Source organism: Pan troglodytes, chromosome 14 (assembly GCF_028858775.2).
Source record: "Pan troglodytes isolate AG18354 chromosome 14, NHGRI_mPanTro3-v2.0_pri, whole genome shotgun sequence".
Taxonomy (NCBI): domain Eukaryota; kingdom Metazoa; phylum Chordata; class Mammalia; order Primates; family Hominidae; genus Pan; species Pan troglodytes.
In genome coordinates this window covers 118,026,300-118,050,634 of record NC_072412.2, presented here as the reverse complement: position 1 = coordinate 118,050,634, position 24,335 = coordinate 118,026,300, and the positions used below count along the sequence as shown (strand labels likewise).

The 24,335-nt window shown below is 41.5% G+C and overlaps 1 protein-coding gene across 7 annotated transcripts in view; it reads right to left on the bottom strand.

Annotated features, from left to right (window-relative positions):
• Positions 1-1,364: 1,364 nt before the first annotated feature.
• Positions 1,365-24,335, bottom strand: part of SPACA7 (sperm acrosome associated 7) — a 58,361-nt gene continuing 35,390 nt past the window's right edge. For 4 of the 7 annotated variants that reach the window (XM_054665583.2, XM_054665584.2, XM_054665585.2 and 1 more), the window contains 2 exons: positions 3,435-3,607; positions 1,365-1,569 (listed from right to left, as the gene is read on the bottom strand). In XM_054665583.2, the coding sequence (XP_054521558.2) occupies positions 1,462-1,569; positions 3,435-3,607 (281 nt within the window). In that variant the 3' untranslated portion in view covers positions 1,365-1,461. The remainder of the gene's footprint in view (positions 1,570-3,434; positions 3,608-24,335) is intronic. The other 3 variants (XM_016925569.4, XM_001141626.6, XM_063792360.1) reach the window with 1 other exon arrangement.

Here is a 24,335-nt window from a genome sequence, read left to right as displayed (position 1 = left end):
CAACTTATAAACCACAGAGTTCACTAAAAATGCTTTGTGAGATCCATGCACAAGACAGAAAAATAAAAACTACAAGTGTACAAAGAAAGGAGAACTACACGGAGCTGTCCCTGTATTAATAGAGAGGCTGCAGCGTGGTTTAGTAGACACAGGTTAGCACTGGGCATCAGAAATAACTGCATCCTGCCTTGCCACTGACTTACTGAGTAACTAGTGAGTCATATGTCCTCGCTGCCTCGGTTTCCTCATCTGGAATTGAGGGATTGCATGAAAGGCCTCAAAGGGTCATTCCAATACAAGCATTCTCTGATTCCAAACCCTCAGTCTTCTGCAGTTGCTTTGGAGACACCATAGAAAGAGGGCACAGGACGTTTGCATCTCTTAGGAAGAGAGCACAGCCAGCAGCTACAAGTACAATGGCATTGTCTGCTTCCGTTTCCAGCTGCCTTTGAAAATGGTGTTATTAATGGAAAGGACACCAATCCACTGCTCAACTGTGCAAAGGGCATGGAAGTCGTCTGTCCAGGATTGTTCTCAAACGCAATCCATGAGCTTCTCCAAGCCTGGCTGCCTTTCTAGAGAAATGGGAAAATCGTATTTTGTGCTACATCTTTCCAGACGGGTCACTTCAATGAATCCAGCAGAGGTTGCAGCCCCTCCACAGTCAGAATCAGTTTGGATAAGAAAAGTTGCCCAAGATGTGTCCTGGTCACCCCCAGCCCCTACCCCCAGGTAATGCTGTAGGTCACACACACCACCTGGAGCAAACCTTCACCTTCCATAACACACAGTCCCAGCCAGCATTCCCAAGCTTGGCAAACATTCCGATGCAATGAGGCTTCGTGTGTGCCCATGTGTTGTGTGTGTGTGCGTGTTGCATGTGTGTTGCATGTATGCGTGTATTGTATGCACGTGGATTGTATGTGTGCACATGTTGCATGCATATGTGTTGGATGTGCATGTACGCTGCATGTGTGTGCATGTTGCATGTGTGTTGTATGCATACACATGTATGTGCTTGCATGTTGTATGTGTGCACGTGTTGTACGTGCATGCGTGTTGTGTATGCATGTGTTGTGTTTGTATGCATGCGTTATGTGTGTGCATGTGTCGTATGTGTGCGTGTGTGTTTTGCAAGGCATGGCAGTAGGGAAGAGACTCTCAGGCCTTTGTAGTCTCTGTTCCTCATGGACGAATTCTTTATGAGCTCTGAGATTATGTTAGTTGTAGACAGAATATTCTGATGCTCTTATTTCCAGGTTTGATATGTTTTTTTGTTTCTTGTTTTCTTCTTTTTTTAAAAAAAAACCCAAATCCCACATACCCTTTGGCTTAACACTTAAATAAACCAACTCCAATTGGGATCGTGTGAATAAACTATTTTCCTTTATGCGGAATGGTTCAGAGAACGTGGGCGTGTGCACACAAGTGCCCTGTTCCGGAGGCTGGTGGGTGGGGGTTCTAGCAGGCTCCTCTCCTGCGCAGGGGCTCTGGGGCTGCGGCCTCACTGACTGCCTTGGCTCCTCCTCTGTGCGCTGGTCCTCTGCTGCTCTTTACGGAAAATGTTTCCTGTGTGGAAAGAGGAGATTTTGAGCCTGGCAGTGTGTGGTATGAGAGAGATGGGGGCACTGGCAGGATCGAGGGACACCAGGGGACAGGAGGAACCAAGCCCTCAGTTGTGGAGGGAGGGGAGAGCCCTGCGGTTGTGTCTGGGGCAGGAGGACCGGGTGGGGGCGCTGGCTGCGTCAGGCTGCCTTTGGCTCTCCCCGCGGGGCCACCCTGTCCAGTGTCATTTCCCCCACGTTCTCCCTCAAAACCCATCGACAACGCCAAGCCTGGCGGAGCTGGACTGGTCCTCCTCCTCCTCCCCTCATGGCGGCCGGCTGTGGATCTCATTCCTGGGATGTCAGTACCAGGAGGTTGGGGACTCCTGGTTCTTCACTGTCCAACATTGCCAGGGCTCTGGAAGTCCCCACTGTCACCTCCGGGGCTTCTGTTGCCGACGGCCACACCTAGAGGTGCTGGTGATGTACAGGAGCTTCATCAGTGCAGAGGCCCCTGTCTTTTGCTGTCTGTGTTATAGGAGAATTTGTGGTTCTCCCTGCAGAACAGTCAGGTCCCAGGGAACTGGAATCTTGACAAGGTCAATCATGAAATTGTATCTAAAGCAGCAGAGGTTGTCCTGGACAGTGGCACAGTCTGGGATATTGGCCGTAGCTTGAACGACCGCTCACTGCCCTTTCTACACCGCGTGTGTTGGCCTGGTCCCTGCTGCTGGGGGCACGAGCAGACCTTGTGGCCTGGGGTTTTGTGGTCCCGGGACTGACACTGGCCTGGCAAAGTCTGAACATGGGGGGCTGGGGGCCCCACTTCAGAGAAGCTCCTGGCCTGTGCTCGATGACAACTCATGCAGCAGGGAGGTCTCCAGCGACGTTTCCCAGGACCGTCCTCTTTGGCATTTTAACAAAGGACGAGCTGGCTGGCTTCCCACGCTTGTGGACAGTGAGGGGCTGGGAGCAGCAGCCGACAGGCTGGATGGAAAAGTCAGAACCCCAATGCCTTAAGAGGGGACGGGGAGGTCCACCTAACCGTCCTCTAGTGGGTGAGCTCCCAGGCAGGGCTCTCTGTTTTATGTGAGAAACCCCAGAGCCTAGGACAGTGCCTGGCACGTAGTGGGTGCTTGGGAAGCACCAGTGGAGGTGAGTGAAGGCGACAGGGTCTCAACGTCTGGCTCTGTGCTCGGGCTATGAAAAGCCAGCCATGTGGCTCAGCAATGGCTCGTTTGCCAAAGTCTTTGGCATTCACAGACAGCAGCTTGGCATTCATGGTGTGATGTGCTCCAGATGGAGGGTCTCAGGCTGCGTGGACGGGCAAGTGCTGCAGGGTATGGGAGGAGGGTCTGGGCACACTGGGCTGCCATGTGAGTCAGGGATACCGGGAGGACAAGAGGGCTGTCAGCCTCACCCAGGACTGGCTCCCAGGTGTTCTGGAAAGCTCCTAGGAGAAGCCTGGGGCCAGGGACAGAAGCCACAGGATCTGCATGGCCAACTCTTAGCAGGCGGACAGTGGTGGAGCTGTGTGAACAGGGAGTGGAGAAGGGCTGGACTGGGAGTCCCCACCCCACGAGAGGGTGGGGGGCCTCCTGAAGGGGGTGTGGGGGCCCTTCCTGGGCCTGTCATGGGGGAGAAGGCTCCCGTCATCACGTGGTTGAGACCCTTGAGTAGGTGGGTGGTGGCAGCCTTGTGAGTCCTGATTATTCTTGGGAAAAGGGGGACTAGTCCCCTCCTCCATTCAGCTGAAAAGGGAGAGCACTCCCTCATTGACACGGGCCTCGACTCCTTGAATTGGACTTGTCCGGTCAGGTGTCCACACATCAACGGTCGGACAGGGGCTCCTGTGGAGCTCAGGTGGGTCCACCTGGGGGCTGGGCTCACCTGCTCTCCCTGGAGCTGCTCGGAGACACACCTGTCCCTTGAGCAGGAAAAGAATCCCAAAATGAGAAGACACTTATCTATTATTTCCAATCTACCTGGAGATCTTCCAATATTTTGAAGGATTTGGTCCAGAATGGATAGATTTTCATACTGAGTGTTCTTTGAATTCTTTTCTGTGGGGAAAACAATAAGTACAATGATCACGCTTTGTAAATAATTAAGCCATGATTCCACTTTTCCTTTAACTTCAGGGAGCCGTAAGCACTGAGCAAAGCAGCACCCACGCACAGAGCAAGCGGGGTGAGGTGCCGCGGCTTCTCGAGACACAGCCTCAGGCGAGGCCATCAAAAACATTTCCTCCAGCAAGCCCCAGAAAGTGTGGCTTGGTGCCCAAGCAATGAGTGGAGTCCTACATCTTTATGCTTTCTCTGTGTTTTCTCTTTACACTCTTAGGAGACACTAGCATAGAAGTATTCTGTCCACTCTGTGTCCTAAGGGCTCCCCACTGCTGGTGGTGAGCAGGGCTCCCTTCTGTGGATCTGACACTCATGGTCACTTGAGCCGTGGTCCTTGGACCCGGACACAGGTTTTACAGACACTGAATTTCCCCCACCTTTCTTCCTGGCCAGCCCTTTCTACCAATGACTATGCTGTGTGGTCCCCGCTGCTCAGGAAGAGGTGCAGGCAGTGTGAGTGGCTAATCAGTTCAGGAGTGGCTCCAAGTCCCCTCAAACCGGCCCTGGCTTCTGCAGCTGTTGGGTGGGAGGCTCCCTTTGGAACAGCCACCAGCCTGGGAGGCACATTTCCTAGTGGGGGGCACCCTACAGAGAACCCTAATCCTCTTCCTTTATTTACTTTTCTTACTCTCAAAGCACGCCAGGAGGACCCACCTCTCTTTAGTTCTCCCAAAACTCCGTGCAGGTGCAACCTGGAATCCTTAAAAATACGGTTTGGTACATCTGCATTTTGTGAACACATGAATAATGACTACTGTTGACTGGCCTGACCCCTCAGTCTCATTTCTTGGAAATAAGAATCCCCCATATATCTGCCGAGCACCTGGCAGGCTCAGCAGGTATTGCTGAGTAAATGAGTCTCTTGTTGACATTAATGTTACAGGAAATGAATAATTATGACATGAATTTATATATGTCCTATGGGATACTTAGATTTTACCAGGTCCCAAAGTCTTAAACTGAAGTTTAGGCACAGTCAGTATGTCAGGAATGATATTATGAACCACGAAACTTTTCTTACTCCCAGAAGTTACAGACTACATGGGGAAGTTGGGTTTTCTGGCAACAAGGAAGAGAGGATAGTTGCAGATCTATTTTCCTCTTAATCCGTTTTACATTAAGAGGAACGTGGATCTGCAAACATTCATTAAAGGCTGCAGGCATCCTTAAAGGCTGCTTCAGGCTTTAAAAACATTTATCTAAATTATTCTTAGGTGCTCAGTTTATATGTTTAATAAGGACACAAGCCCATGGAACAATTTTTAAGTTTTAGGAAAGACGTTCAGTGAAACATCAGGCTGTTTCTGGTGGTTGGTCCTCACTACCAGTTTCCTCCTGGAGGCCACAACTGTGACCCAGTTTCCTGTGTATTTTTCCAGGGATAACCTACACCAGAGAGATTACTGCCAATTTCATACTCAAAATGAATTCACACAGAGTTTTTTTAGAGAAGATTCCTTAGAAAATTTTGGCAGATAATTCAGGTTAGCTATTTGTGGAAACATATGTAATTCATCATTGAATACAAAACATTTTATCTTTAGTTTGCTTATTTGTAATCTCTAGCCCTTGGGAGTCCCAGGGAAGAGTATATAATGCTAACATTTCCCCGTTCCCTATGTATGTGTGGTTTCATTCGACTATAGGGCACCTGGTGAAACCCGTGGGTAATACTTAGTCTTCATGCGTAGATGAGGCCCCAGTGAGGCAAAGCACCTTCCTAAGGGCACTGAGGCTGTATGTGGCTGAGCTGGGAGAACCCAGGGGCCATCACCCCAGTCCTTGCTTTTCCTTCCAGAGTTGAAATGCAGAGTTTTTCATAGTTCCAGGATTCTCAATGGAACCACATGGGTAAAAATCTAGTATTTGAATTTTTAATGTCTGGAAAGGATGGAGTAACAAGGATTAGATTTATCCTCCCAATTTAATTAAAAAACAAGAAAAAATACATGAAACAGTGATTTCCCATATATCGGAGAATAATCAGCAAAGAGCACTGATCCCCTGAGAGATGGAAAGCAGCTGAATGCAGCCCTATGCTTGCTTCAGGCACTGCCTGGAGAGTTTCCAGGGCAGCATTAGGAGTGAGAACTTACGCAGAGCCCAGCGATCTCAATATACTGAGGGGTTTGGAGAGGTCAAAGTAGCTAGAGTTCAAAGGACAGAGTGAGACACACACACACACACACACACACACACACACACACACAGAGAGAGAGAGAGATGCAAGGGATGCCTCGAGCCTTCAGCTGATTACTGGCCAATGAATGGCTGTAAGAAAACTACTCAAGGATGGAAAAAGGACCACACAACTGAACAGGCAGAACAATTTCCAGAGCTCACACAGGCCAGAAATAAGTGGGGTTCCTGTCAGAAAACTTTTTAAAAAACCCTCATAATACACAGGACATTGAGTACACAGAATTACATTGCTTCAGTAGTGGGGAATAGTAGACTTAGAATAAATGCTGCTTGGTCCCATTTAATATAGCATAAAAGCAAGCCTCAAAAGGACCAAACTGCTTTAAAGTAACTTAACTGGGTAAAAGAACAGGCTCAATAATAGTTTTAAAAATACAAGACTATCTAACACATAATGAAGTAAGATTCACAATGTCTGGCATTCAAACAAAAATGACCAGGTATGTGAATAAGCAATAAAATATCATCTACAATGAGAAGAAAAATTAATCAAAATTGACCCAGAAATGACATGAGAGTAGAATTAGAAAGCAAAAGTATTAAAAATGTTTTTATAAAACTATATACCATATGTTCAAGAAGCATAGAATGTCAGATTAGATAAAAAAGCAAGAGCCAACCATACGCTGTCTATAAGAAACCCCCCTAAAGACACAAATGGGTTAAAAGGAAAATGATAGACAAAGATATGACATGCTAATACCAATCAAATGAAAGGTAAAATAGTTGCTTAAATCTCAAAGTATATTTAGGGGCAAATAATATTACTAGGAATAAAAGAGTCATTTCTTTCTTTCTTTCTTTTTTTTTTTGAGATGGGGTCTTACTTTGTTACCCAGGCTGGAGTGCAGTGGCACCATCTTGGCTCACTGCAGTCATGACCTCCTGGGCTAAAGCCATCCTCCTGCCTCAGCCTCCTGAGTAGCTGAAACTACAAGCGTGTGTCACAACACCAAGCTAATATTTTATTTTTTGTAGAGGTGAGGTCTTGCTATGTTGTCCAGGCTGGTCTTGAACTCCTGGGCTCAAGTGATCCTGTTGCCTTAGACTCCCAAAGTGTTAGGATTACAGGCATGAGCCACTGCACCTGGCCAAGAGTCATGTTGCAGGGATAACTCACCAAGAAAACATAACAATCCTACAGGTTTATACACCAAATAAGAGAGCTTCAAAGTACATGAAGGAAACACTGCTAGAACTAAAAGGAGTAATGAACACAGCCACAATTATGGTTTGAGATTTCAACAGTGCTTTCTCAATAATCAACTGAACAAGTAGATTGAAATTTAATAAGGATATAGAAGAGTTGAACAAGTCTACTTAGCATACTTGATCTAATTGACATTTATAGAACAGTCCACCTCTTAACAGTATAATACACATACTTTTCAGGAACACTTGGAATATTTGCTAAAGCACACTATATTCTGGGCTATATTTAAAGTTTTAAAATTCATTTAACAATAATCATGCCATATAACATATGTTTTCTCACCAAAATAAAATTAAATTATAAATCAATAAAATTATGGTATCTGGAAAAAACCTCCAAATATCTGAAACTAAATAGCACACTTCTTTTTTTTGTTTTTGTTTTTTTTTATTTTTTGAGATAGAGTCTCGCTTTGTCACCCAGACTGGAGTGCAGTGGCATGATCTCGGCTCACTGTGATTTCTGCTGCCTGGGGTCAAGTGACTCTCCTGCCTCAGCCTCCCATGTAGCTGGGATTACTGGTGCCCACCACCAAGCCCAGCTAATTTTTGTATTTTTAGAAGAGATGGGGTTTCATCATTTTGGCCAGGCTGGTCTAAAACTCCTGACCTCAAGTAATCCATCTGCCTCGGCCTCCCAAAGTGCTGGGATTACAGGTGTGAGCCACCATGCCCAGCCTAAATAGTGCACTTCTAAACAACCTATGGATCAAAGAAGAAATTTAAAAGGTGAATGATAAAGTATTTTGAACTGGATGAAAATAAAAACACAACATATTGGAATTTATGGGATGAGATAAAAGTGATACTTAGAGGAAATCACTAAACCTTTCTATTAGAAAACATGAGAAGTCTCAAACCCATGATCTAAGTATTCACATCAAAAAGTTAGGAAAAAGGGGAAATAAAATTTACAATAAGCAGAGGAAAGAAAATAATGTTAAGAGGAGAAATCACTATAATTAAAAACAAAATAGAGGAAAATGAAACAAAAAACCTGGTTCTCTGAGCAGATCAATAAAATGGATGAACCTCAAATCAGACTGATTGATAGGATTTTTAGAAAGATACAAATTACTAGAGAATTGCTATCACTACCGTTCCTGCAGACACTGAAAATGAATAAAAAAAAACTATTGTGAAAAACTTTTGCCAATAACTTTGCCAACTTAGGTGAAATGAGAAAGTTCCCATAAGGGCCCAAATTATCAAAGCTTCTTAAAGAAGAAATAAATACACAAAATAGCTATCTATTAAATAAATTAAGATTGTAGTTAAAACCCTTCCATAAATAAAATATAGGCCCAGATGTCTTCACTGATAAATGCTATCAAACATTTTGGGTGGAAATAATATTCATTTCATATGAATGTATCTAGAAAATTCAAGAAGAGAGACTACTTCCCAACCCATTTCTATGAAACCATTATTACCTTAAAACCAAAGCTAGAGAAAAGCTTTAAAAACCCAACAAACCATAGACCAATGTCCCCCAGGGATACAGATGCAAAAATTCTGAACTAAATTTCAGCAAATTAAATCCAACAATATAATGACCAAGTGGGTCAAAAATCAATCACATGTGATTCTCCTCATCAACAGAATAAAGTAAAACCAAGTGACCATCCCAACAGATGCAGGGCTGCAAGCTGCGGCTGATGGTCAACTGTGGACGCACCTGCTTTAGTGAATAAAGCTGCCTTCGACACAGCCATGCTCATTCTTTCATACACTGTTCACGTTGCTTTTGTGCTCCCATGGCAGGCTCGAGGAACAGAGCCCACATTGCCCTCAAAGACTGAAAGATTTACTGTCTGACTTTGTACAAAAAATATTTGCTATGCTCAGAATAGATTCAGAAAAAGCTTTTCTCAGAATTCAAACTCCATTCATGAACAAAACTCTCAGCAAACTAGGAATGGAAGGCAACTTCTTCAACCCAACAAAAGGAATGTATAAAAAATCCCTGCAGCTAACATCATCCTTCCTAGCAAATGACCAAATGCTTTCACTCTCATGAAAGAATGTCTGTGCTTATGACTCCTATTCAACATTCAACATTGCACTGGAGATCCTAACTAGTGATACATGGCAAGAAAAAGAAACAAAAGACATATATGTTGGAAAGGAAGAACAAACGATTCCCAGGTGATATGATCCTCTACGTAGAAAATCCAAAAGAATCTACAAAAATGCTACTGGAACTAAAGAGTGAGTTTAGTAAGGTTATGGGTTATAAAGTCAATATACAAAAGCAATAATATTTCTATATATACTAAAAATGAATAACTGGATATTGAATTTTAAAAAGTGCCATTTATAATAATATCAGTAACTACTAAACACTTATGTATAAACCTAATAAAATATATGCAAGATCTTTATGCTAAAAACTATAAAACGTGAAAGAAAGCAAAGATCTAAATAAGTGGCGTTGCTCATAGGTAGGAAGACTGGAAATTGTTAAGATGGCAGATCTTACCAAATTGATCTATAGATTTGTAGCAATCCAAATTAAAATCCTAGCAGAATTTTTTATAGACATTAATAAGCTGTTTCTTAAATTTATACAGAAAGATAAAGGCACTAGAATAGCCAGATTGATTTTGAAAATCAAGAACAAAGTTGGAAAATTCAAACCTGTGATCAACATACAGTAACCAAGACAATGAAATGGGCAATGAGGAAGAACAGGTCTTACATCAACAAAACAAAATAAAAAGTCCAGAAACAGACTTGCACATATATGATGAACTGATTTTCGACAAATATGCTAAGGCAACTCAAGAGAGAAAGTTGAATTTTTTAGCAAATGATGTTGGAACAATTGGACATGAATATGCAAAAATCCAAACCAAAACAAATCAAACCAAAACAACAATAACCTCACACCATATATGCAAGTTAACTCAATACAAGCATTTAATGCTATACATTTCCATTTAAGTACTTTGTATGGCAGCCCTAGGGAACCAGTAGTGACTAAACATAGTGACTGAACATAGTGACCTGTGCCTGCATGGGGCTACTGTTTGTTAAGGATACAATGCTGAAATCAAATCAGTTCCCTGGGGATCCCAGACCTGGCAGATGGAACTCTGGTGCTGTCCACCCTAGGACCCGTGATGTGGGCCCAGCCTCCAGTGCCATGGGGGGTGGGGAGGCAGAGGGTGCTTTGCAGCTCCCAGACCTCAGAGACTTGCAGAGACAATGTGTCCCCCAGAGCTGCACCATCCTGTTCTTTAGCTCTCAACCAGGGCACAAAAAAATCATGTTACGCTCTGAGAGCTTCTCTCTCTCTCTCACACATCTTCTTTGTCTCCCTGTCTCTCTCTCTCTGTCTCTCTCTCTGTCTCTCTCTGTCTTCTCTCTCTCTGCCTCCACTCTTGGTGAAAACAAAACAGTTTCATACTTACACTCTGTCTTTATTCTGTTCTTCTTTTTCAAATGTTGGTGCCAATCGATAAATGGACTTTATGGCCCATCCTGGGTGGCCTTGCGCTGCCTGAAAACCGGGAGCAGAGTCAGGGCACTCCCAACCTTGGCTCCAGCGGCCGGGCCGAGCTGAGGGGAAGCCATCCCATTTCCTAACCACCAGGGAGAAGGCATGTTTCCTTCCAGTTGTATCGGCTTCATCGTCCATCTTTTCTGTTTCAGACAATTTATCCTTGTCATATGCCATCAGTAAACATGGAGAAATGGTTTTCCCCATCTTTTCTTCAACTTTTTTTTTCAACTCATGCCCTCTGACTCGCATCTGTTTCTATTGCAATGTTCTCCTGGCCTATGTCACCCTGCAGGGGAGCCTGTGCGCACCCTTGGATCCGGGCGCCCACGCCATCGTGGCACATGGCTGCCCTGTCAGGTTGCATCTGAGTTGCTGGTAAGGTCATTAGGACTTTGTGGGATTTACCTTTCCTCCATGTTAATGAATCCAAGGGGTTTTTCCTTTACATTCTCACAGAAGCATCTTCTCCAGTCCTCTGCTCAAATAAGGGTGAAGCTTTCACATTCTCCTCAGTGTCTATGCATTCATTCATTCATTCAACAAACACCTACTCAAGGCAAGGTGCTAGGGTCGGCATGGAGGGTGCACTCTCTCATTCAGGAAGCCTTGTTCCCATGGGGGGATATGGACGTACCGAGAAATACCTGCAGCCCAGAGCAGCAGGTACTGAGACAGCATGAACAGACAGCTCCCAGCCCAGGAGACCACGCCACTGGCCCTGCCTCTTGTGTTCCTGTCATCTTAGGAGCTGAGCTAAATCAGGAGCTGCCTGGACACTTCCATTTGGCTTTTGGTAAAAATTAAAAGGCATGACTCAGGCTGGAGGAGGAGGTGAGAGGAAGCAAAGCAATAATTGGCAGTAGAGGGTCCCAGAGGAGGCACTTTGTAAGATTCAGACTCCATTTCTTTAACTCTGTGCCATGGAAGCAGGGTTAGAATTTCAGGATGGATTTTTCTTTTAATGAAAAGGACCAAGCCCCCCAACACAATGCCATTGTCTATATGTGAACTTCTGTCATTCTGTTCTCATCAGAGAAACAGCTCATTCGAGTAGATCATCCAGATCCTCCCTGGCCCGGGCCAGCTCTCATTCCTGACGCATCGTGAAGTCCACAGACTGCTGCAGGGAAGCCGTAACTGGGTAAGAAGCAGAAGCTCCGCTTCAGTGTGATGAGAAGGCTAAACGCAGAATTGAAATGACGGCGGTGACAGGGGAATCTTCACGCTCCCAACGCAGCATCACCACGGATGCACCTAGGTTCTTTGGAGTGCAGCAGAGACGCTGGTGGAGACAGGGAAGAGCAGTGCTGGTCACGTGCAGTGCCTTCGGGTGGGTAGGGGCTGCTCTGCCTCACCCAGGGGGATCCTTGTTCGGATTCACCCTGTATTTATCAGGCTTTTGTTCACCCCTGCCTCCTGCATCTTGCTTCTCCTGCCTCAAATGCTTCATGACGTTTTCTTTAAAACGAAGTTCTCTCAATGTGAAATGCTTGGCCTTTTCCAGCAAAGTCTATTTTGCTCTCACTGGCAGATACTTCAGCTGGGTATGGAATTCTACATTGATAGCCATGCTTTTAAAAAAATCTTTTGAAGATATGATTTGCTGTCTTTTGACTTCTATTGTTTTCTGTGGAAATAACCGTTTACAGTCTAATCGTTCTGTTTTAGAAATCTTAACTTGTTTCAGGTTGATTGCCAGATCGTCTCTTGGATTTTGGAGTTCTGCAGCTCTACAAGTGATATGTCTAATTTCATTTCTATTTCTCTTCCTTTAGAACATACTGTGATTCCTGAATCTGAGGATTATGTTCTTCACTGATATGGGGATAACCTTGATAATCATTCCTTCAAACACTGCCCCTTGCTCACTCTCCATTCCCTCCTGTGGGATGTTGGTTCTTACCTTTTATGTTTCCTGGTCTCTGGTTTTATAGCTCTTTATGCTAAACTTGTGTAATGTCTCAGGTTCACCTTCCAATTTACTTTTTTTTCAATTATGACAGATCTGCTGTTCCACTCATCACTTCATCTTGAATTTTAATGACTTTTTTGTTTCCGTTTCTCCTAGTTCTTTTTTGGTATTGGACAACTTTGCCTGTTTTTCACAGTGTCTTGATATTTTCTGTTCTCAATTCCATTTCTATGCCATGAATAATTTTAAGCATGTTTATTTTAGCATAAGCATTTAATGCTATAAATTTCCATTTGAGCACTGCTTCAGTTGCATCCCACAACTTCTGACATGTTGTGTTTTCCTTTTCATTTAATTAACCCTTTCCCATTTGCCCCGAGAATACTTGCCAATGGTACGTGTGGCAGCAGCATTTACCCCAAGATACCTTTACCATGAAATATCTCACTTTTAATTTTTGAATCGCTTGAGTATATCGACTTTGGAAACAAAAGCCATCATTCTATTTATAGCATTCTGTTTTTAGTAGAGGTATTTGTATTTACAAAATATAGTAATTCTCAGTTGCTGAAAATGTAAAATCCTAGAAAATGTAGCATTCCTATGTGTAATGTTAACATTGTTCTCAAACAGTTGCTGGCCAAAGATTTGTTCAATGAATCTGATTTTTCTGAAATAGACAATTCTGATGATTCAGAAAATTCTGATGTTAGTTCTGCTTAACTCCAAGAACACTTTTTCTATTTTATTTTCACACTGAAAATCAGTCAGATTTGCTTCTGCCTTAAAGAGCATGTTTATGTAAAAAGCAAATGAGCACTGGCAGTGAGACGCACTTCATTTTTCTAAATGGGAAAAGGGTTAAACATTTTTGAATTTCCCTTGTGACTTCTTTGTGCATTGGGTTATTGAGAAGTGTGTTGCATAATTTGCAAATATTTGGAGGATTTCCCCACATCATTTTCTATTATTGATTTCTGGTTTATTTCTGTTGTGTGCAGATAACATACTTTGCATGATTTTAATTATTTTAGACTTGTTGAAGTTTGTTTTGTGGTCAAAAAGATGGTGGATGTTGGTGAATGTTCCAAGAGCATTTGTAAAGATATGCATTCTTCTGTTGCTGGGTGGATTGTGTTCTATAAAAGGTCAATTTGAGTAATTTGGCTAAAAATGTTGTTTTGGCCTTTTATGTCCTTATTCTGTCTATTTCTTTTATCAATTACTGAAAAAGAGTGCTAAAGTTTCCAAATATAACTATAGATTTGTCTGCTTTTACTTTCATTTCTATCAAGGTTGGCTTCATACTTGTTTTGAAGCTCTGTGGTGGATAGTGCATAGATATTTGAGTTTATTGTGTGTTTTCCTAAGAAACTGACCCTTCTAAAATGATCTAGTTTTCCTTTTATCTTTGATAATGTTGTTTTGAAGTCAACTTTGTCTGATAGTAACATAGCCACTTCAATTTTCTTCTTTCTTCTTTTTTTTCTAAAGTTTTCTAGAAAAACATTTATTTTCTCCAAGTTTTAAAGTGTGTCACCAGGTTTGTTGTACAGATTATTTCATCATCCAGCAATTAAGCCTAGTCCCTATTAGTTATTTTTCCTCATCCTCTCCCTCCTCCCATTCTCCACTCTCAAGTAGGCCCCAGTGACTTTTGTTCCCCTCTATGTGTCCATGTGTTCTCATCATTTAGCTTCCACTTATAAGTCAGAACATGCGGTATTTGGTTTTCTGTTCCAGTGTTAGTTTGCTAAAAATTATAGCCTCCAGCTCCATCCATGTCCCTGCAAAGGACATAATTTCATTCTTTTTAATGGCTGTATAGTATTCCATGGTGTATATGCACCACATTTTCTTTATCCAGTCTCTCAATGATTGGCATTTAGGGTGATTTCATGTCTTTATTATTGTGAGTAGTGCTGCAATGAACAGACACACGCATGTGTCTTTATAATAGAATGATTTATATTCCTATATTTATATTTGGCCCTTGGCCTATAGTTTGACAACCCCTGGTGTAAAACATTTAGACTTAAGGTAATTATTGATGTTTTTGGATTAAAAACTGCCAACTTGCTAGCTGTTTTCTATTTGCCTTATCTGTTCTTTATTTCTTTTTCCCCTTGTCTTCTTTGAATTAATTGGGTATTTTTAAATATTCATTTTACTTCCTCTATTGATTTGTTATTCACACCTTAAATATTTTTAGTGTTGGATCTAGGCTTTACAAATATGTATCTTTAACGTATTGCAGTCTAACTTTAAATAGTAATTTATCACCTCATGTAAAGTGTGAGAACCTTTAAATGGCATACCTCCAGTTGCCCTCCTTTTTGCTTTGTTGACATACATTTTTTTTTTTTGCATGTTTCTTTCTTTCTTTTCCCGTTGGAGATTCAATTGTATTTCAAGTGATCTCAACTAACAGTACCAAAATGTCTTTCATATTTACTTCATTTTTACTATTTCTGGTACTTTTTATTTCTTTGTACAATCCACATTTTGGCCTGGAGAATGCCATTTAACATTTCTAACTTTGCAGATCTGCTAATGATGTGTTATCTTTGTCTGAAATAATCCTTATTTTTGTCTTCATATGTAAAAGATATTTTCTCTGAGAATAGAATTCTGGGATGGCAATTTTTTCTTTCAGTCATTTAAAGATGTTATTCCACTGTCCTCTAGATTATATAGTTTCTGATATGAAGTTTGCTGTAATTCCTATCTTGGTTTTTTTCTATGTAAAGTGTTTCTTTTCTCCCTTCTAGCTGCCTTCAATATACTCTCTTTTTAAAATTTCAACTTAAATATGATATGCCTACAGTGTGTGTGTGTCTCTGTGTTTAAACGTATCCTGCTTGGTGTTCTCTGAGATACTTGGATCTGTAGTTTGATAACTTTTATTACTTTTGGGCATTTTCAGCCATGATTTCTCCCTCTATATTGCTCTCTCTCGTCTCTTTATCTTTCTGTGATTTCAATGATATGTATGTGAGGAAATGAGGTATTTACCCATAACTCTTTGGTAATATGGTGTTTTTTCATTCTTTTTTTCCCTTTATGTTTCAGTTTTTATTTCTATTGACCTATTTTCAAGATAGCTAACTTTTTTTCCTAGCTGTGCACTGTCTACTGATGAGCTCTTGGAAGAAATTCTTAATTTAAGAAATTATGTATTTTATTTCTAGTATTTCCATTTGACTCTTCTTATAATTTCCATATCTCTGCTGAAATTCCTCATCTTTTAATACATATTTTCCACTAGATTATTTAACATAGTAATCATAGTTATCATTGTCTGATAGTTCCAACATCTGGGACATCTCTGTGTCTGGTTCTGTTGTTTATTACTTTATAATGGGTATTTTTCTTGCTTCCTTTTGTGTATTGTAATTTTTTATTGAATGTCAGACATCATGTATGAAGCACAGTAGAGATTGACGTAAACCGTATTATGCCTTAAAATGGGCACACCTCTTCTGTCGTCATGCCATTAGCATGGGGGTTGAGCCAGTTTTGTCAGAGGTAGGTCTGGCTTGGAATCAGTTGTGGCTATTGACATCTTCAATGCACCGAAGAATCAAAGTCCTCCAGAAGTGTGCTGCTGTTGCCTTGTGTTCACAGTAGGAGCTAGGGGGCCAGAGACTTTCGTAGTGTGTCTATTTCCCTTTAGCCTTCAGCCTTCCCTGAGCACCTGCACGGCAGAGCGGGTTTCTTTCTCAGTTCTTCCCTTCCCTCAGGGGATATACTCCCTTCACTGGTTACTCCCTGCTAGGCCTGTGACGGGCAGGGGATTTCTCACTTGTCCTTATCCAGCCTCACTCTCAGGCAATCTGTGTTGTTTGATCAGCACCCATGTCACTTCTTTCAGTAGCCAAACTTTGCCTTTTACAGTGGTTGGTCTTGGGTGGTATTTCTTGTCTCTTCCTGTGGTAACAGCTCTCTGTTAGTAATGGTGAAGGATCCTGGCCCCAAGGTAGTTTAACATCTTTCTTCTAGAGGCAGAAAAGTTTTGCTTTTACTCCTATCCCCAGAAGTCATAGATCTTTGCTTGTGCTTTGGGAATAAGAGGCTTTGCTGTCCCTCCGCAAGAGGCTTTTATAGCTTCAGAGCTACTGAGAAAGTGGGAGGGGTCACCTGTCTGTCCCCAGCTGTGGGTGATCATTCCCTACATGCCTCTGTGGCCCTGCTGTGCCCCAGTCCTTCCTGTGAGCATCTTACAGAGACCTATGGAGAAGACCTTGTGAGTGCAAGCCCACTTGTGCCTGGGGCCTCTGGATTTTTCAAATGCATATTATATCCCACACTTGGCTATTAAAAAATTCAGTGGTTACTTCTTACCCACTTGTATGGTGGTGACCTGTTTTTCTCCTGCTTGGCTAAAAATGAGAAAGCTCATGTGTTCCAGCTCTGTTTGGTAGGCTTGCCTCTTTTTTGAATTCTGCCTACTTTACCCTGCTACTGGAATGTTCTTATGGGCTCAAGGAAAGCCATGGTTTTGTAGATGATCCCACTTTTTATTATTAGGGTGAGAGTAGCGTAGCATTGTTTTTTTTTTTTTTTTTTTTTTTTAAATGGAGTCTCACTCTTGTCTCCCAGGCTGGAGTGCAGTGCATGATCTCAGTTCACTGCAACCTCTGCCTCCTGGGTTCAAGTGATTCTCCTGCCTCAGCCTCCCAAGTAGCTGGAATTACAGGCACCCACCACTGCACCTGGCTAGACAGTAACATTTTTTTTACAGCATTCTAAGTGGAGGTAGAGAACCTGAAATGTACTTATGTCAAATGCTCTATCAGATTGTTCAATTATCTGAAATTCTTGAAGTCTAGTAATGCTATTATTTTGCCTGCTGCTTATTATCCATGGCATATTGCTTCCCATAAGTTTGTGTTTTGAATTATAAGCTCACCTTTGGCAGAGCTATTGTCTGTGAAAATCCTGTGTAGCCCAAGTTAAGGGAATCATTCTTTACATCAAGTTTGTATTTGCTTCTGCCAAGTGCCCTCTGACCCAAAGTGTCACCAGATGAGACTTCCTATCATGCTGGTTTCACAGATTAGCTATTCCAGAATACACAGAACTTGAAGTCCCCATGTGGTACAGGCTTACACAGACATATTTCCATTTCCCTGTGATGGTAGATGGTTTTTTATCTACACTATCCTTTTACTGAGGGTGTAGTCTTGTTAGCAGTCGTAGCATTATTCAGGGATTTCATTTGCAACACTTTTCTTCCCTAGGCCTCATCTTCTGCAAATAAACTCTAACAGCCAAATTTCTATGTTTCATAAGGGAAAATTACAGTTGAGGATTGTTCTGCAATTAGATCTGTAACTTACTGCTCTGGATTTTAATTCTCTCTTGGTTTTCTAGCCCTGAAGATTTCCTTTACTTTGCTGTCAGATCATAATAGACATTTAAAAATGTTTATTATGTTTTATCTAGAATTTCTAAAGATTTTCAACTTATATAGTTTTCAACATTGGCAAACACAAATAAGTAAATTGAATCTTCTAAGTCCTTTGATTTGATTTCCATGTGACTAAGGACTATGGCAGCTGCCTAGGCCTGTGTCTCCCAATATTTCCTCAAAAAATGACACAGAAAAACAGGAAAGAAAAATAAGATTACACAAAACTATACACTCAGGCATAACCTAACTATAAAATACTCAAATATCAAAATAACAGTAAGTAAAAAATAAAGAATAAAAATTTAAAAGTTATAGTGAAGAATCTCTGTTCCTGCCCTACATTCACTCCATGCAACATTTATTGATGAGCAATGGCAGGTTGAGATAAAACAGTGAGAAAAGCGAGCTAGAAAAAGCCTAATATTGATCTGAAAACACTATCAGAATAAGCAACTCCACTGTAAGACTGAAAATACTAAATATGGGTCCTGGGTAGATCAGAGAAAGGGCTACAGAGAAAGAACTTAAAAAGCACATGTGAATTTTATGTGTCAGTCTTCAAAATATATAACACCTGGGAAAGAGAAAAGACAAAAAATAAGGAGTAGGCTCCTTTTAGAAATTGAATGACAAAGGACAAAAGTAGCAAAAGGGGAACATGTATGGTCCTGTAAGATTAAAAAGAACCAAAAATATCAGAGGATACACTTATTTTTCTTATATCAAAGCAATCAAAATATTCACTAAAGGATCAGTATTTTTCAATACTGATATAACTTAAATGGAAACGTAATAAAAGGTAGAAAAGTAAGTCAGAAAAACAAGAAAATGTAATGAGATAAAGAAATAAGTAAAAAACATCAATGAGGAAATAATAGGAAAATATAATACAGGCAGGCAAAGAAGAAATAACATCTGTATAATTGGTGTAATTGAAGAAAACAACAGCAGCATTAACTATGGAATAGAATGAATATTTGAAGTTATAATTAAGATAACTTTATAGAAAAATAATAGGTGAGTCTAATTTTGAAAGGATCCATTTTGTATCTGGGAAAATTAATACCAAGATGTATCCCAGTAAAAACATTAGATTTCAAAGATAAAACAACCAAAAAAGCAAGGCAACAATGAAGCAGCATTCTCTATCTACTTAATGAAAAAAAAGTATAAACCAAGGATTTTATATCCATCTAAGTGTCCATCAAACATCAACTTAAACATACAAGAGTCTAAAGATTTGTGTGTCCATAGCACATTCTTCAGTAATCTGCTACAGGATGAGCTTCATCAAACCAAAAGATAACTGGACAACTTCAACAAGAACGGTGATGGTGAAGGTGGATACACACACACACACACACACACACAACTCATAATCATATATGTAAATGACTGAAACATAGGTGAGATTGGAAAACTAATATGCAAATGCTATATGTATTGACAAAATAGAGGTGATAAAACTAAACTATGGGAGGTGATAAGGGAGATGAAGAGGAAAATAGAAACTCATTGATGTTGATGCCTAATTGAATCAATTAGGCAATGATTGATAGTTCAAGTACACCATTAAAAACTGACAAAGCAGGGGCTGGGCATGGTGGCTCACGCCTGTAATCCCAGCACTTTGAGAGGCCAAGGTGGGTGGATCCCTTGATGTCAGGAGTTTGAGACCAGCCTGGCCAACATGGTGAAACCCATTCTCTACTAAAAACACAAAAATTAGCCAGGCATGGTGGCAGGTGCCTATAATCCCAGCTACTTGGGAGGCTGAGGCAGGGGAATCTCCTGAACCCAGGAGGTATAGGTTGCAGTGAGCTGAGATCATGCCACTGCACTCCAGCCCAGGTGACAGTGACAGTCTGTAACAACAACAACAACAACAACAACAACAACAACAACAACTGACAATCCAGAAAGTGGAGCAAGATAGCTAAATATTACCCTCCAGTGATTGACCCCTGTAGGAACATAAAATCGAACAACTATGCATTCAAGAAGTCACCTTCACAAGAACTGGAAAATCAGATGAGTGATCATAGTACCTAGTTTTAGCATAATAACAGGAAAAGACACATTGAAGAAGGTAGGAAGGACAGTGTAGTATTGCCTACACCACCCTGCCCCAACACCAAGCAGCACAGTGCAGAGAGAGAATCTGTGTGCTTCAGAGAGGGAGGGAAGTGAGTGTGGGACCTTGCATTGGAGCTCAATGCTGGCCTCACCACAGTGGAACACAGCACCTGGCAGAATTCCGTGGTCCTTGATTCCAGGCCAGTGCCCACAGAGGGAGCATTTAGACCCACCCCAGGCCAGAGGAGAATCGCTGCCCTGCAGGATGAACCTGAGTCCTGCCCTGCTTCACTGCTGATTACCTAAAGTGGCCATAGGTCCCAAATAAATTTCAGTGTCAGCAGGGCTATAGTGACCACAGTCCTTGGGGGAACCCTGTGGTGCTGCACTGGTCTGGGAGGCAGAAGGCTTGGGATGCAACCCAATTTAACACCAGATGCGGGGGCCATAGAAGTGCCCACATCACAACTCTCTCAACTCCAGGCACTGTAGCTTAGAGTGAGACTCCTTCTGGGGAGAAGGAGAGAAAAGAGTACAGGGGCCTTTGCATTGGAACCTAGCACAAACCCTGCCACAGCAAAACCACACTGGGAAGAACCCTGAAGCTCCTGATTCCAGGCTATTACTTCCAGACAAGATTTCTAGGCCGACCCCAGGCTGGAAGACCATAATACCAGCTTGGTATGATGGTCCTGAGTCCTGGCTGGCTTCACCACTGGCTGACGAAAGTGACCTTGAGCCTGGAATAAACATCAATGGCAGTTAGGCAGTAGCAGCTGCAGACCTTGGATGAGCTCTGGTACTGTGCTTGTCTGGGCAGCTGTGGGACTTTGGGTGAGACCCGGCATTGGTGCCAGCTGTGGCAGCCATGAGAGTGCCTGTATCACTCCTCTTCCAACTCCAGGCAGCTCAGTGTGGAGAGAGATTCCGTCTGCTATGGGGAAACGGAGGGAAGTGAGTGAGGGACTTTGGGAGCCCAGAGGATTCTCCCTGATTTTCCCCAACTGCATCAGAGCTGGGTATCTAGGAGGTTGCAAGGGATTTGCAGTGTAACTGGACTTCGGATGCTCTGTAGTGCAAAAGTGGCTGCAGTGACCACAGGCTTAGGGACTCAACAGGCAGTCAGTCTCCTTTGAATCAATGAAAGGTCCTCTGAAGGATGGGTAGAAACAAAGCCCATGTGATGACTGGAATAAATATCTAACTTTCAATGCCCAGGCACCAGTGAACATTCAGAAGCATTAAGAACATTCAGAAAAATATGACTCCGTGAAATAGATGAAATAAGGCACCATTAGCCAACCCTAGAGATATGAAGATGTGTGACTTTAAGACTGAGAATTCTACAAAAATATAGCTATTTTGAGGAAAACTTCAATAAGACACAGAAAAGGTTGGGCATGGTGGCTCACACCTGTAATCCCAGCACTTTGGGAAGCCAAGAACGGGCAGATCACTTGACGTCAGGAGTTCGAGACCAGCCTGGCCAACATGGTGAAACCCCATTTCCACTAAAAATACAAAAATTATCTGGGCATGGTGGCATGTGCCTGTAATCCCAGATAATTGGGAGGCTGAGGCAGGAGAACTGCTTGAATCTGGGAGGCAGAGGTTGCAGTGAGCTGAGATCATGCCATTGCACTACAGCCTGAGTGACAGAATGAGACCACATCTCAAAAAAAAAAAAAAAAAAAAAAAAAAAAGACACAGAAAAGCCATTCAGAAACTTATCAGATTAATTTAATGAAAGATTGAAATAATAACAATAATAAACAAACAGAAATCCTGGGGCTGAAAAACATAATTAAAAACTGAAAAATTAATCAGAGTGTCTCAACAGCAGAATTGATCAGGCAGGAGAATCAGGCTTGAATACAGGCTGATATAGTTTGAATGTTTGTCCCTTCCAAATCTCATGTTGAAATGTGATCCCCAGTGTTGGACGTGGGGCCTACTGGGAGGTGTTTGGGTCATGAGGGTGGATCCCTCATAAACAGCTTGGTGCCTTCCCCTCAGTAATGAGTTCTTGATCTTTTGGTTCACACAGGAGCTGGTTGTTCAAGAGCATGGAACTCCTCCCATCACTCCCTCTTGCTCCCTCTCTGATCACACAACACACTGGTTCCCCTTGCCTTCTGCCATGAGGAAAAGTTCCCTGAGGCCCCAACCAGAGGCAGATGCTGGCACCATGCTTCCTGTACAGCCTGCATAACTGTGAGCCAAATAAACCTCTTTTCTTTATAAATTACCCAGCCTCAGGTATCCCATTATGGCAACACAAAAGGGACTAATACTTAGGCCATTTAAAAATATACAGTCAGAGGGGAAAATAAAAAGCAATGCAGAACACTTATGAAATCAAGAAAGGGCAAATCTATGGAGTCATGGCCTTAAGGAGTAGAGAAAAAGATAGGTGTATAAAGTTTATTCAAAGAAGTAATTACAGAGACCTTTCCAAACCTAGAGAAATATAGGAATACTGAAGTACAAGAAGATCAAAGATCACCAGAAATATTCAACCCAAGTAAAACTACCCCAATTTATCGAATAATCAAGCTCTCAAATGTAAAGGACAAAGAAAGGATTATAAAAGAAGCAAGATAAAATAAACAAATAACATCTAAAGAAGCTCTGATACATCTGGCAGCAGACTTCTCAGTGGAAACTTTATAGGCCAGGAGGGAGTTGGATGACATATTTAAAGTGCTAAAGGAAAAAAAAAAACAACTCTTCCAACCAAGAATGCTCTACTCAGCAAAGCTATCCTTCAAACCTGAAAAAGAAATACTTTCCCAGACAAACAAAAGCCGAGAGAATTCACGTCCACCAGACCTGTCTTACAAGAAAGGCTGAAAAGAAGTCTTCAATCTGAAAGAAAAGGGTGCTAATGTGCAACAAGCAATTATCTGAAGGTATGAAACTCAATGGTAAAAATCAGCAGACAGGAAAATTCAGAGCACTCTAACACTGCAATTGTGGTGTGCAAACCACTCATATCTTTAGTATAAAGATGAAAAGGCAAATCTATTAAAAAAAATTTTTAAAGAGATAGGCAATATAAAAAGACAAATTGAGACAACAAAACGTGAAAATGCAGGAGGAAATGAGTTAAAGTGTAGGGATTTTTAGTTTGTTCTTTGCTTGTTTATTTTCTTTTCTTTGTGATCAAAGTTAATTTGTTATCAGTTTAAAATAACTTGTTATAGGATGTGTTTTTTAGGTTTCCTAGTAACCACAAAGCAAAAATCTGTAATAAATACACTAAAAACAAACACATAGACCAAGGAGACAGAATAGGGAATCTAGAAATAAATCTATGCATTTACAGCCAATTCATTTTCAACAAAGGCACTAAGAACATACATTTGAAAAAGGATAGTCTCCTTTATAAATGGTTCTGGGAAAACTGGACATTCATATGCAGAAGAATGAAACTTGACCCCTATCTCTCACCCATATACAAAAATCAACTCAAAATGGGTTAAAGACTTCAATGTAAGACCTGAAACTATGAAAACATTAGAAGTAAACATTAGAAAACCACTTTAGAACATCTGTCTGGGCAAATATTTTTTGAGTAAGACCTTAAAAGCACAGGCAACAAAAGCAAAAATAGACAATTAGGATTATATCAAGCTAAAAAGCTCCTACACAACTAATGAAACAATCAATAAGGTGAAGAGACAAAGAATGGGAGAAAATATTTGCAAACTATCCATCTGACAAGAAATCAATTACCAGAATATCAGAATATATAAGGAACTCAAACAACTCTGTAGCAAAAACAAAAAACAAAAAACAAAAAAACTAATTTAAAAATGGGCAAAAGATCTGAACTGACATTCTCAAAAGAAGCCATACAAGTGGCCAACAGGTATGTGAAAAGCATTAATCACCAGGGAAATGCAAATCAAAACCACAATGAGATACCATCTCATCCCAGTTAAAATAACTTTTCAAAAACACAGGAAATGTCAGATGCTGGCAAGGATGGGGAACAAGGGGGAATCCTTGTACATTGTTGGTGGGAGTGTAAACTAGTTCAGCCACTATGGAAAACAGTGTAGAGGTTCCTCAAACAACAACTAAAAACAGAACTACCATATGATCTAGGAAGCCCACTGATGTGATGGGTATATGTCTAAAAGAAAGCAAATCAGTACATCAAAGAAATCTCTACACTCCCATGGCCATTGCAGTTCTGTTTACAATAGACCAAACATGGTATCAACGTAAGTGTCCATCAGTGGATAAACGAATAAAGAAAATATGGCACACATACACATGGAATACTAATGGAATACTATTCAGTCATAAAAAAACAAAATCCTGTCAATTG